Source organism: Stegodyphus dumicola, chromosome 5 (assembly GCF_044657685.1).
Source record: "Stegodyphus dumicola isolate Sdum_Otavi_A_Nest chromosome 5, ASM4465768v1".
NCBI lineage: Eukaryota > Metazoa > Arthropoda > Arachnida > Araneae > Eresidae > Stegodyphus > Stegodyphus dumicola.
In genome coordinates, this window is record NC_140772.1 from 223,549,665 (window position 1) to 223,563,749 (window position 14,085).

General features: G+C 32.5%; 1 protein-coding gene across 3 annotated transcripts in view; it reads right to left on the reverse strand.

Moving 5' to 3' along the window:
* LOC118197823 (cubilin-like) overlaps positions 1-10,313 on the reverse strand; it is a 129,951-nt gene extending 119,638 nt beyond the window's left edge. The window contains exons 1-3 of one of the 3 annotated variants that reach the window (XM_085817715.1): positions 10,076-10,313; positions 9,591-9,657; positions 7,732-7,794 (exon numbers count right to left, since the gene is read on the reverse strand). In XM_085817715.1, coding sequence (XP_085673841.1) covers positions 7,732-7,794; positions 9,591-9,609 — 82 coding nt within the window. In that variant the 5' untranslated portion in view covers positions 9,610-9,657; positions 10,076-10,313. Of the gene's footprint in view, positions 1-7,731; positions 7,795-9,590; positions 9,658-9,898; positions 10,009-10,071 lie in introns of those variants that run through there. The other 2 variants (XM_085817714.1, XM_085817716.1) reach the window with 2 other exon arrangements.
* Between the last annotated feature and the right edge of the window lie 3,772 nt (positions 10,314-14,085).

The window sequence follows — 14,085 nt, forward strand, 5'->3', positions numbered from 1 at the left end:
ATCATAATACATATGACTTGGTAAAAAAAACTACATATTCAAACACGACATTAATTAAGTACTGACTGTTTAATAGTTATTTAGAATTAAATGTTTCAAATTATTCATTTTTATTTTATACATAATCTAATTAACTGAAACTTTAAAAATGTTTATTAAAAATAAAACTCTAGTTTAGTACATTTGCTTTGCTTATTTTATTTATTTTTAAATGTCCACTATTCCAGACTTGCACTCTTTTGAAAAAAAAAAAAAAAAAATCGAAGCACCAAGAAGGACTTTTGCGGTTATGACAAAATTTGGTATGCAAAAACAACTTGATCGAACATGCAAATGATCAATGTTTCAAGGCAAATGAACAGGAATTGCGATCACAGCATGCATTTCTAGTGCACAATTCGCAAAGTATAAAACCACTAACAGAGGTGGAAAATTTATCTTTCTTTGTTGCTGTAATTGTAATTCCGTAAAAAAGCAACTTAAGATGCCATTACAACAATATTGAAGACCTTACAGACAACTAAACGACTTTGAACATGATTACATTGTAGGGTTGCATGAAGCTAGGTGGTCATACCGAATAATAGGTCGCCACCTGCAGTGAACAGACACTGCTGCGCAAAGATGTTGACAGCAATGGTTGCTACAAGGAAATTGCCAACAAAATGAAGGCTCTGGAAGGCCAAGGAGCACAAATGCGAGGCAAGATAGGATGATTGTTCGCCAGGACCGAACTACGCCAACGATATCACAGTCGACTGCTCAACACACTACAGCCATGTGTACACCTCCCGTGGTACTGTCCACCATTTTCAATAGTGGCACTCTTCCTAGAAAGATTGGCCATCCCTGGTATATCTTGTTGGTCTTCTGCTAACCAATATTGGAAAACTAATTGCAAAAGAATCTTATGATGATGCTCAGGATTATAGAGGATTAAACATATTCTCTTAAAGTGCTTCAGACTAAATGCTGAGAAGTTTCAACAAATGTTTACTCCACAGAGGAAAAGTCCAGAAAACACCTGGTGAGACCTTTTATTTTGTCTTACAAAACTATTTCAATGGGTGGCTTAAAGAATCAAAAGTCACGACATTTTAAGCACTTAAAGAATTTGATACTGGCAGATCAAATTAAGAAGAAAGCCACTCCAAGTGAATAAAGAACTTTTTTTGCATACCCATTTCAAGCCATTTCATATCACAACCCATTTCAGCTTGCTGACAAATTAGATCTGTATGAAGAAGATACACATGTAAGAAATAAAAATGCTAGTAAGGAAACTCCTAAGTTTCATTAACCAGATGGTTCCAAAAATTATAGAGATAATCACCAACATACTAAAAATGCCTCATCAAGAAAATGTAAAAAAATGATGATTGGCACCTATTAGTTGCTAAGAATGTGGGTAGTCAGGCTCTATTAAGGTTAAATGTCCCATCTGCTTCACTCCTCTCAAGAAAGCTAACATAATAGTACTGATTTCAGAACTATACACCTTCGGACATTCTCTGCTGAGAAACCACTATGATTCTTTTGAGAGTAAAAACAAATGAGTTAACCAGAATTAAAAGTGCTGAAACTGGGAGAAATGTTACAGAGAAAGAGGAATAGAATTTGGGAAAACCAGTATGAATCTCTCACTGAAGGTCTCCAGAGAGAAACAGAAATTAATATGACTTAAGTACATATTCTGATCGTTCTAAATAATTTTATTTGTGTTACTACAGCAAAAGTTAACAGAACACTTTTAGGAAATCTTTCTTTCTTTTTTTCTCCCTAGCACTGGAATTGTTATGGCCTTCCAAATAATATATGGTATTTCTGAAGCAGCTTGAAAGATTGGCTTGTTCTCCTTACTTAGATGATATTATAATACTATCAGAGAATTAAAAAAAAAAAAAAAAAAAAAAAAAAAAAAACATGCAGCTGATCTAATAGTAGTTTGAGAGACTGTTGCAACTTAAACTTAATGCAAATCATGTAAAATAGAGTTTTGCTTGCAATAAAGAGAAGTACCTTGGTCACTGAATTACTGTGATTGGTGAAGGTGTACAATGGTTCCCCCCCCCAAAAAAATCTGCTATACAGAAGATGCCTTTTCCAAGAAACGTGACTTTCTTGCAGACCTGTTCTTAGTACAGAAGATTCATACCAAAATTTTCAGAAATAGCTATACCTCTAAGTAATCTAACTAAGAACATAAGCTGGACATAGGACCAAAGGAAGAAAATTCTTTCCAGACATTTAAAATAACTTCTCCTTAACCCTTCCATCTTAAAGCAAAATGATGAACAAAGCCTTACATTATTCGAACGGACACTGGTAACTATGCTATTACAAGGAAGAACATCCAATAGAAGCATGCGAGATATTTTTTGTCAGCCGCCGAAAGAAATTACAACAGAAAGAAAGCCCTTGCTGTTGCATCAGCCTTGAATAAATTCCACGGCTATACTGATTAAGAGATTACTCTGGCATCTGATCACCAGCAGCTGAAATGTATTTTAAGCTTAAGTCACCATCAGGTAGACTTACTAGCTGAGCTATGCAATTACAGTCTTATAATCTGAAGATGGAATACATGCTTGGAAGATCTAATTTTGCAGCCGATATCTTGTCATGTCCTGGGTGCAACCATGAAGGAAAATCATTTGAAGTTTGTATGATAATGATTGATATGCCAACTAGAAATGCAGCACAAATTTGTGGAGAATAGCTGAAGGATACAAATAAAAAAATAAAATAATCTTTCAAAAGTGAAAAAGGGAGGATCAGTATGGGAAAAGAAAAATATTTGCTTGGATCGGAAGCACTGCTTTCATTTACTTTGCATTGTTGCACTTTTGGCTTCGTGACTATACAATGTCATGACCATTAAAAAGTTTCTTGATTTGAATATTTCACTTTTTTTAAAAAATATTATTTGAAAGAGGAACCAACATAAAATTTTTGCCATTTTGTTCCATATGGTTGATAGTTATTTGCTATGCTGAAGAAATCAAAAATAAAAAAAAAGGTAGCAGATGATAATAGGAAATTTTCGGAGGCCTAGACTTTGAAATACTTTTTTGTGGAGCAAGACAAAAGAATTACATACCTGATATGTAATTTTACGATTAGTGTTTGCAAGGAGTATTATAGTAAGCGACATTATGACATGAAATACTTGACATTTTCAAAGCTTGAGAGGATCAAAATCGTAAAATCAAATTTCTTTGCTATTTTCACATTGCACAAAGGAATGTATTTACAAAGGCATCTATACAAATAGATAATTGCATTAAAGTTAGTTTGGTAATCACAGTCTCAATTGCTGAAGGTGGCCACCCATTTACTAATGGAGATTTTGCAAAGGAGTGTATATTGCTGGCGTCCGAGAAAGTATGCACTGAAGCTACGAAGCAAGACAATTCAAAGAACTGAAAGTTTATCTGATGATGTTAATGGACAATTACAGATTACTGCTGCCAAATTTTAAGTACTTTTCTATAACAGCTGATGAGTCAACAGACATTATTTCGTCAACTCAGCTGCTTTTGTTTAATAGAGTAATTTTCGAAAATTCTGAACTAACTGAAGAACTTGTTGGAATGAGTTCAATGAAGCAGTGAAGAACTGGAGTTGATATTTTATATTCCAGTTTGAATTTATGTTCTGCACATAATTTTGATACTAACAAACTTGTTAGTATCACTAGTAATGGAGCTCCAGCTGTGACTGGAATTCAGAATGGCATGGTAAATCTACCGAGTAACCATTTGGTTGATCAAGGCAAAGATTTGCTTGGGTATCACTGTATCATACCTCAAGAACAGCTACATGCTAAACAACAGGCAATTTAAGGAAATCCCAGAACAAACAGATGCACCACATAGTGATCTCATATATTACCTTGAAGTACCGTGGTTGAGCCAAGTAGAGGCTTTAAAAAGGTTTGCTGATTTGAACGATGAAATAATATCATTCCTTGAAGAAAAAGGCAAGCATATGATATCAAAGGAATGATCTTTCAGGTGTAACTTAGCATTTTTAGTTGATGTGACAGCCCACCTGAATGACCTAAGAGGAAAACTGAGAGGAGGGGGGGGGGAAACTAATTCATCAATCAACTGGCCAATGCAGTATTTGTTTTCAAACTAAAACTCCAGCTGTTCTCAAAGCAGCTTAGCTGTCAAAATGTTGTCAATTTTCCTAACCTGAAGAAACTCAGAGAAAATTTTCTTGATAAATAATTGGATTATTCAGATCAAATAAAGATGCTGCTTACTTCATTTTAAAAGCAATTTACAGATTTTGAGTTACATAAGGTTAAATTTAAACTGTTTGAGGATCAACTTTCTGTTGTAATCAAAGAAGCTCTAGAAGATGTTCAAATGGAACTTATTGATTTACATTCTGACGTATGCAAATCTAGATTATGTGATTTAGACATTCTTAACTTATATAAAACTCTACCTGCCGAATTTTTGCACTTAAAAAATACAGCAGATGTGCTACCATGTTTGGTAGTACTTATATATGTGAACAAACATTTTTCTCATACGAGTCTAAATATGTCAAAATTGAAAAATAAACTGGCAGATCAACACTTGCAATCTGTCTTAAAAATATCAACAACTAGCTTTCAACCAAATATATAAAAAATTATTGATAAAATTCAGTCTCAACCATCACATTAATGTATTTACTTAACTATGGCTAACTTGCACACATTTTTATTAAAAATTTATATATTAAATTATCATGCACAAACATACACAGTAATTTTTTTTTCCAAGCTTTAACTGGGTGTATTGGCCTCAATAGCACATGCAAGGAGAAAGGGAACCCCTCCCCTCCTCCTTCCTTACATACGTATGTAATGCTCTCCAAATCAGATTAAATTTTATATTATACATGTGTGAATTACAAATTAAGTAACTTATTGCAATGACCCCCCCCCCGAAAGTTTTTGAATATGTTATTGGCCCTCGGCAAGTCATTTCTGTACGTGATCCTTCTGCTAAAATGGTTATACATCCCTATTCTAAATGACGTGAATTTGAAAGGCCCAATCTTCATTACCAATTTTCATCTCTCTTCAAATTATTGCTTTATTTCATTTTATAATTTCACATAATCCTCTAAATCTACAGAATGGGGATAATAGGCTTGCAATGGCATCCTAAATATTCCTAAGTTTCACTTGTCAAAGCCTAACATTTATCAGCTTTCATTATTATTAGTACTATAAACAAACAGTTTGTCAGCCTGTTTCTAAACCTTTTAATATTTCTTGTTATCTTGTCTTTCAAGGTAACAGAAACTGTAAAATTTTATTGACGGTATTTTGATAATTTCTTAAGACAGTTCATACAACTATCAGATTTCATTACTGTATTAAAAATTAAAATTTAAGGTATCTTAAAAAAATTGTAAAATAATCAATAATAATTATTTGAAGAACTATCCTTATAATTTCTTTTCCAAGACAATGAATTCACATTTTTCAATTTTCCATCTATGGTACAATTAGCAAATTTTGATCAAGTGATAAACACAAGCGAAAAGAGTACAGTAAGGGAATAAAATTAACACTCACATTCTTAATTAAAAATTAAGAGTATTAATAATTAGTAAATAATCAGAACTAAAATTAAGAGTTCATTTATAATTAAGATACATAACACTATCTATGGATAATGTATTCTTAATGAATTGAAAGTGTCTATGAAAGGTTAATTAACATTATTTAACTCAGTAGTTGTGAGGGAGGCTGCATTAGCACACATTTTCTTGTAGCTTAATTTGAATCAAACTGGTAATATTCCATTATGTAATCAAGGCTCAGAGAATATAAAGATATCATATTAGATATAAATTTGTAGATTTAAAACACTGATTGAAAATAATTAGCTATTATTATTACTACTCATTAATTAGTAAACTATCCCTCTCTAAGATAACTATTTACAATTCTACACAATTTTGATCTTTCATGGAGGCATCTTTATGGATGACTATTAATTATAGTAATTAGTAAGTCCTCATGGATGGGTATTAATTATGGTTAGAATTAATTTGCATAATGGATTTTATTCACTGCAAATACTATAACAAGAAGCAAAATTAATGATAGCAGAATTCATATTAGTTTTCTAAAATACTATAAATTAATAACACTGTAATTTATTTAAAACCACCCACTTCTTGAAAAAAATAATAAAATACTTAGTCAATACAGTCTGCCTGCTTCATTTTACCATTTACTTTTCTTAAACAACTTGGGCTTCTGCCCTCTTCCTTTGCAACAGACCACCAGAATTATCTTCAATAAATTCTAACCTTTTTTTAAAAAAAAAATTTAATGCTTATATTTTTTTGTTAAGTAAACATTTAAAAAAAACTCAGTGAAACTACCAAGCTTAGCTGCTGAGATTTATAAAACTTAAAATAAGCAACCGCAAGGAAAATTCCGCTATCAGTTTCAAAATAAACAGAATTAAAGGACTGGAATAATATCAAAAACAGCCTTAGCCTTGTGATGAATTACATCACACTGAAAAAGGAATAAAATTAATATTTCAAAAATTAGGTAACTAATCATAAGAACTAAAGAAACAGCTCATCCTCCTAACTTTACTGAAACTTTTTCTTTAGTTCTAAAGATGAATTTTTGTCTGATTGGCCTTAGTTTTATTCAAAATCTAAATCAAACTAATTTGCCTAATTTTAAAATGCTGATTGGTACTTTTAAAATAAATAAAATATTTAAACTCACTATGAAATCAGATATTTTGGTTGGTCAAGTTAAGAAGCAGTCATCCAATCGAATAATATCAGTATCAATAATGAGTTTATTCATATTCTCAGAAATAATGGACACTTTCTGAAGTGGTAAGCTTAGTGCAGAGTTGCTAGCATACAGCTCACTATATATTTCATCGTATTTAAAAATTTAAATAATAACTAGCTTATCATATATTTAATTTTGCAATATCTAAAAGTTACCAAAATTTCATTAAAAATTTGAAACAGAAGCAATGTTAAAAGCTCTGTAAAAATTTAATTTATATGAACTGACTAAAATAATTTTTTTAAAAACTTCTTTAACATGATAAAACTTTTATGACAACACAAACAAACCTGATTAGATTTTTTAATAAAAAATCCTTTTATCATATCTTCAGATTAATTTCCCATTCATTCTCACCCAACGTTATTACATATCCTTAACACTGATACATAATTTTGACATTCAAGAGTGGCTACAGAGGGCAGACAGTTAATTAATTAAAAAATAATGACATATTCAAATCCAGATACTTTCATATTATTTTCTCAATCAGCCACATAGTGCAATTTAGCATCAATTATGGATGACTGTGTCCTTTAAAATTTCACCGTTATGATTAGCAAATACTGCCAAAATTTCCACCAATAGTCGACAAGATAATACGTAAGTACCCAAATTTATTATTTTGAATGTATTTGTTACATATATTTTTTAGACCATTAATACTACATCATATAAAATTGCTTTGTAATATAAAATACACTTAAAAAACACATTAAATTCAGAAATTTGCTAACAGCACATTTACTCAAACTCATCACTTTAATGACAGTAATGAAGCTACAATCTTCAAAGCATTGCTAAATACAATGACAAATGAACAAAATTCGTAGATAATAAATCACACTTGATAAAATAATAATAAATATAAAAATTTTAAAGTACAAATTTACCCGTTATCGAAAATTCTTCAGTTTGAGAGCTTGCATATGCCCATACAAGAGTAAACGCCACCACTGTCAAAGTAAAAACTCTAATTAGATGCGACAAATGAACATGCATATTTGAAGATGATTAAAAAATAACTGGCAAAATTGTAAAATAAGGGAGAGGAGACCGAAATGATCATATTTTGGAGAACATATGTGCTGTTCAAGAGTGGATCCTGCATCACTTCATTATGCTGTTAGCATAATGAAGTGATGCAGGAGTTGAGTAGTAGATAAAAACACAGAAAAGGCATGTTAAATTATACGTATAATCTGCGGGGCTGCAGCTAAAATAGAGTAGTTAGTCAAAAGAGGTACCAATAATGATTCCCAAGTATTCTCACTAAACAGCTGCTTTATTTTCATATATAGACCCATGTATAAAATGCATATTGGCAAGCTCTGCATTCGTGTAGTGATGAGTACCACTCGAAATTTGCATACGAACTGACAGCAGATTTCTTTTACCTACGATTCAAGAGTGTCTTGTATCATTTCAACGTACTATATTACCACATATTAAAAATCTGCTTAAAAATCTACTTTTACCTGCCTTTACTCCCACTCCCACCCCCATTGGTGGACACTAGGCATTACAGGCACTGGCTACTACTAAGGCCATAAGTACACTTTATTATGGCCACACCTAATATGTGAGCCACCGCCGCTTCCTATGAAAGGACAATTTATATCCATGCCTTCTCCAGGATTCGAACCTTTACCCTTCAGAACATCAGTCAGAGCTAACTTTCCCATCTGGGAAGCTCCCTTTACATTTGTATTACATATTTTTTAATTACACTGTGCATAGGGTTTCACAGAATTCCACATATATTAACAAAAATCATTTCATAAAGCAAACACCTGTTTATTTAATTATTATCTTCTAAGACAAATAATAATTCCAGAAAGGTTTTTATAAAAATACTAGCAAATGCCAGCTTCAGTGCACTGAAGATAATGATTATACATTGATTTTTTGTGACAAATATTCCTACAGAAATATCTTATTATCGCAACATCTTTTGTCTGTTCTGTCTTTCGAATTAGCTTGGTTGGTGATACTTTACAACAGCCTAAATAAATATGCTTTCTAATCTGTTGCACCACACTATTAAATGCTTAAATTAGTATCAAAGCTGGCAGCCTCTTGAAAGAATGTGTGATGTAGCAGAACACCATTTGATAAAGGTTGTGATAATAATTCAAACAGTGATAAAAGACATTCAACAAATAAAAACAGATTTTACAAAAAATCTATGCTCAGAAATTCGAGTTTAACTATATTTTTAAAACACATCAGTTGAAACGTTAAGAACAATGTATGATTAAAAAACTTATACCAATTCTGAATGTTAATAAATATATAAACAATACAGATTCATTAACACACCCTTTTGTTCATTTTCTTACATAACTTTTCTCTACTCATTTTGCTCTTGTAAAAGAAAGCAGATTCGATAGAAAGCTTCTGAAATATTACATTAAAAATTAAACAGTCTGTTAGTTAAAAAGAATCTTAAAAGAACAAAATAGGTCAGAGGCAAACATTTCTAGAGTTTAAAAATGCATCATACAATTTTATGTAACTGTTAGCAAACTGTAATAATTGCATAAACTGAAAATAACTATAATAATGATACAGACAAAGTATAATGAATTTAAATTACTTCTGAACATCATATCCCCATTCTCCCTCTCCTTCCAAAAAGTGGCAGAAAAGTATAGGGAGTATGAATTATGATCACAATATCTCAACTGCAAAGTAATTTTTAATCCGACATACATAACATTATAAATTACCATACTAGAATAAAACTTACAGCTTATGATTTTCCACATACTGAACACTCAAATCTTCGACAAGTGTACTGATACAAAGATTATACCCTAAAAGTAAGAATGATATTAACATAAATTTCTCTAGTTCGTAACTTCTGCACTTAAATTTACGAACAATAATTAAACAGTTCATTTCCCGTAATATTTAAATGTTTAACAGAAATAAAGCGAAATACTTTTCACGAATACTTAAATGAAGACTTCGTGAGTACAGAATTTTAAGCTTCTATAAATAGAAACAACTTTTACCACAGAAACACATTTTGATAATTAAACTTAACATACAAACCACAATAAACTGCGTGTTTTTAGTGAATACTCTAACTAAACAATAAGGGTTTGTAAAATATACATTATAAAAAAGAAACTTCACATGCTACAAAAGTATTCTCTAAATCACAAGCATCTATAAAATTATGTAACTCATATACGCAAAATATTAATTATACGTATAACCTATACCTACAACCGGCTTAACACATTACTATCTTCGCGTAAGGTAATTCCCCGGAATTGTGTAACGATTTGCGGAGGTCTCTCAGATCAAAATGCAAACAGATAAAAGCTAAACCGAAACTTCTTATCTAAACCTAAACCCAAATAATCAAGGACAAAAAACTGGACGGTATCAAGCATTCATTAATTCATTATGCGCGTATCTTCTCTTGGTGTGTGTGCACAGATGGCTCATGCGCTCAGTAGTTGAAATTTTTATGATGATTGAATTCACTTGAAAATATATGCTTTTCTATTTGACACAAATTTGCACTCAATACTGTGTGAATTTTAGTTTGAATACTTCGGGATAGGGCTACTAGAGGTACCTTTTATAGTAGCCTTACTTCGGTAAAGTTTCTGTTGTGTTTTCAAATGTATTGTTGATAAAGAAACCGAAGATTATCAAACACTGCGATGAAAAGTGTTAAAATAAACGTAAAGTGTTAAACGTGAATCATATTCTCTAAACTCTGTACCACTTTATTCTTGAAGCAAAATTATAGCTTTCAATTCAAACTGGATGTATTTTTAAGGTTTCAGAAACGTGGGGAAATATTTTTTATTTCTTAGAATATATGTATGATTACTAGCATTGAGAATACAAAATTTCATTAAAAAAAAATGAGCCATAAGAATTCAAGTTCAGAAGATAAGAAAATGAAGCTCTACTAGCTCAAACACATTAGCGGTATTGTGTCATACAGAAACCTCGCATCACAAGTGCCTCACTTCACAAACATTTCGATTCTCGAAAACATTATCTAAACAAAACACGCTCGGATGATGAGCACTCAAATAGGTTATATATGATTTTCGAAGTTCTGAGGTAACCTATGTCGCACATAGTCACATAATTAACACCCAGGGCCAGGACTAGACCTTTTATAGGCTCTAAGCACTTAAAGATTGTGGTGCCTCAGTACCTCCTACATAGTACATGTATGTAGGAGGTACTGGGTGCCCCCGCATATGTTTTAATTTCTTTTCTTTCTTTCTTTTTATTTATTTTTTATTTTTTATATTTATTTTTTTTTTTATTATTTTCAGTGAAGAGGCAAATGCAAAAGTACAAACGAAGAACAAAAGGTATACAAACAAACAAGAACAAAAGGCTAGTAACCAGAGTCATTGCCACAATAGTTCTCTAGCACCCCACGCTTCATACTCAGTAAGAAATGTCGTACATTGATGGAGGTGTTCTCTATTCATTAGATCTGCCGAATTACAGAGGGAGCAGTTAGGGTTCGAAAAGATTGCAAGGCGATGGAAGTGCTCTGCCTAACAGTACAGGCAGGAGCCGGAACTGGGCAACAGCTTTCCAAATTGGACTGCTGGGGATTGGTAACAGATTTTCAGTTCTGCAACGCTTTATTCTATCATGAATTTTTAATTTATTATAACTTTTCCATTATTTACTTAGTATAAAGCCTGATCATGGAAAGATGATGTCGAAAACTTCGTTTGTAGCTTTTTTGTCTCGAACCTATTCTTGCGAGGCATAGGCTTGCTTGTTCCCCAAAATGCCACAATGGTCAAGTATTCACTGCAACCCCACACATTTCATTTTTAAAGCCAAGTCTCACAAATAATGCCGACATTGGGAGATTTTCTCCGATGAGGGCAAGCTTGAAGAGTTAAAGGCTTATATTGCAGTCCAAAAACAAATATTTTAGAGCAATTAGCAAAGCTAACAGTTCTCGATGGAAAGCTGTTCGAAATTTTACCACTGAAGTATAAAATAAGCTCGAAAAGATTCCAGAGGCTGCAGTAATGAGATCATCATAAAAGAAGCCATCCGTAAAAATATGAAACCACTCTTTTGAATGCATCATACCAATAATATCTAGATTATAACATTTCAAAACATTTGTAGAGTTGTTCTCTTAAAATGAGGTTCTCGAGAAAGAAAGAAATTAGTTTCAATCTCCACAGTTTCAAGTGGATTTGAAAGCTTTGTAAACTCTTGAATATTATTATTTCCCCTCCCCCGATGGCGTCCGTCAAACCGTCCACAGACGTTGGCCACTAATAAGGCCAGAAGCGGTAGTCACTTATTATGATTCACGTTATTATGAAGACACTCAATAGGTGGGCCACCTTTTCGTCCTATAAGGGGACGGGCAAATACAACCGTATCTTCTCGGCATTCGAACCCGGGCCCTTTGGTATCGAAGTCGGCTTCCCTATACACTATACCGTTTGGGCGATTCCCTTAAATATTATATGGCAGCTCAAAGTTTCTTCAGAAATCCCGGGCAAACTGAGAAAAACGTTTTTGTGTTTTTATATTTCTAATGTTTGTTGGATAATTAATGTAGTAATGATTTGCATATCTAATTAATTTTTCATATAATATCAGAACTTTTCTTCAATGATAATTTTAATGGGTTTATTATTCGTCAACAAAAGCATAGCATCAATCGATGTCGATTTGACGGTCTCAGTATTAAGACCTTGATACTGCAAAAGTTTCAGTTTTCTTAAAACTTGATCACCTGCCGAAATAAAGATGTTTACAGCAGTAAATAATAAAAGGCAGGATCAAAATCTTATAAGTAGTTTCTAAAGTTGATGTATCACATCTCCAAAGGCCCCCAACTAGTCGCTTTAAAATTGTCTCTCTGCTCAGAAAGCGACTTAAGATTCATTCAATATGAGACTTCAATTCAATTTGTCAAAAGTCACTCCAAATAATTGAACTTGCTAGTATGGGTACAGTGGTGTAGCGAGCATAACTGGAGCACGGGGCAAAATACCTTTCTGGAGCCCCCCCCAAAAAAAACACTTACAGTAATATAATGCATAGAATATATTCGTAATAAAAAAATAATGCAAATAGTAATAAAATGCTGAATCTGCCATAAAAATACTCTAAAACATGTTAAGAATAGTCACTACCTAACTACACTAGCACTGGATTCGGAAATGTATCTGTGTCGGCTGAAAAATCAAACATACGATGATCTGGAATTAGTTAAAACGCTTGTATTTATTTTACATATTTATATAATTGTTTTTAAAAAATACAGTTTTTAAACAATTAAAAGTAAAATATATTTTACAGATAAGTAGATATATTTAAATAATAATATAATATTATAATACATTAATACAATTAATTACTATGTATACATTTTTCTTGCCTTAGATGAAGGAAATTTATCAATTACTTCATCAAAGTCGATCAGTTCAAATTTTTCTCTTTCCACATTTAAAAATGCTAGATGATTTACGGGATCTTGTCCCACAGTTGACTGTTAATAGTCAAAATTTATTTTAATTTGCTGAACGAACGTACATAGCTAGCATTTGATAATGAAATAGTAAGGAGTATTTTAAGTGCGACTCTTAGGTTTGGAAACACATTTTCTCCATAGATCTGTAATGGAGTTTTAGGTTCAATTTCTTTTCTACTGCGAAGTAATATCTTGCGGTCACATTCACTGCTCAAAACAATTAGGGAATATTGTGAGTTTGGCATGAAATAACCATATAATAGACAACCATTTTAACAAAAAGAAATAGAAGAGATTATAAAGGACAATTATAACCTTTGCAAAATATGCAAATTTAGTCTGTTACGTAGAAAACTATGCGTATTAGATAAGGAGTAAGGAGCGACCTGCAGCGAATCGGTAGTCAGGAAGGCTTCAGTCGTCTACAGTAGTTTACAGGAGAGTCAAATGAAATCCATTGTAGCGGAAGTGTTAGGAGTTTCCAAAAATGTCATTTCCAGACTATGGAATCGTTTTTGCATTCCGAGGTGGGACAGCGTTCGAGATAGACGTCTTATCGCTTCGCTCTCCGTTCCCTTGCGTTGCTACCACCTCCGCTACTGTACCGAGTTCATCGACCTCGCCTCACGGGCTCTGGGTTGTTTCTCTGACTTTCGCCTCGCAAAAGCGTCGCCTTAACTCCACTGCTGCACCCTTCGCAGAATAAAACAGGTCGTATTTTATTCTTTCTTCTGATTTTCTT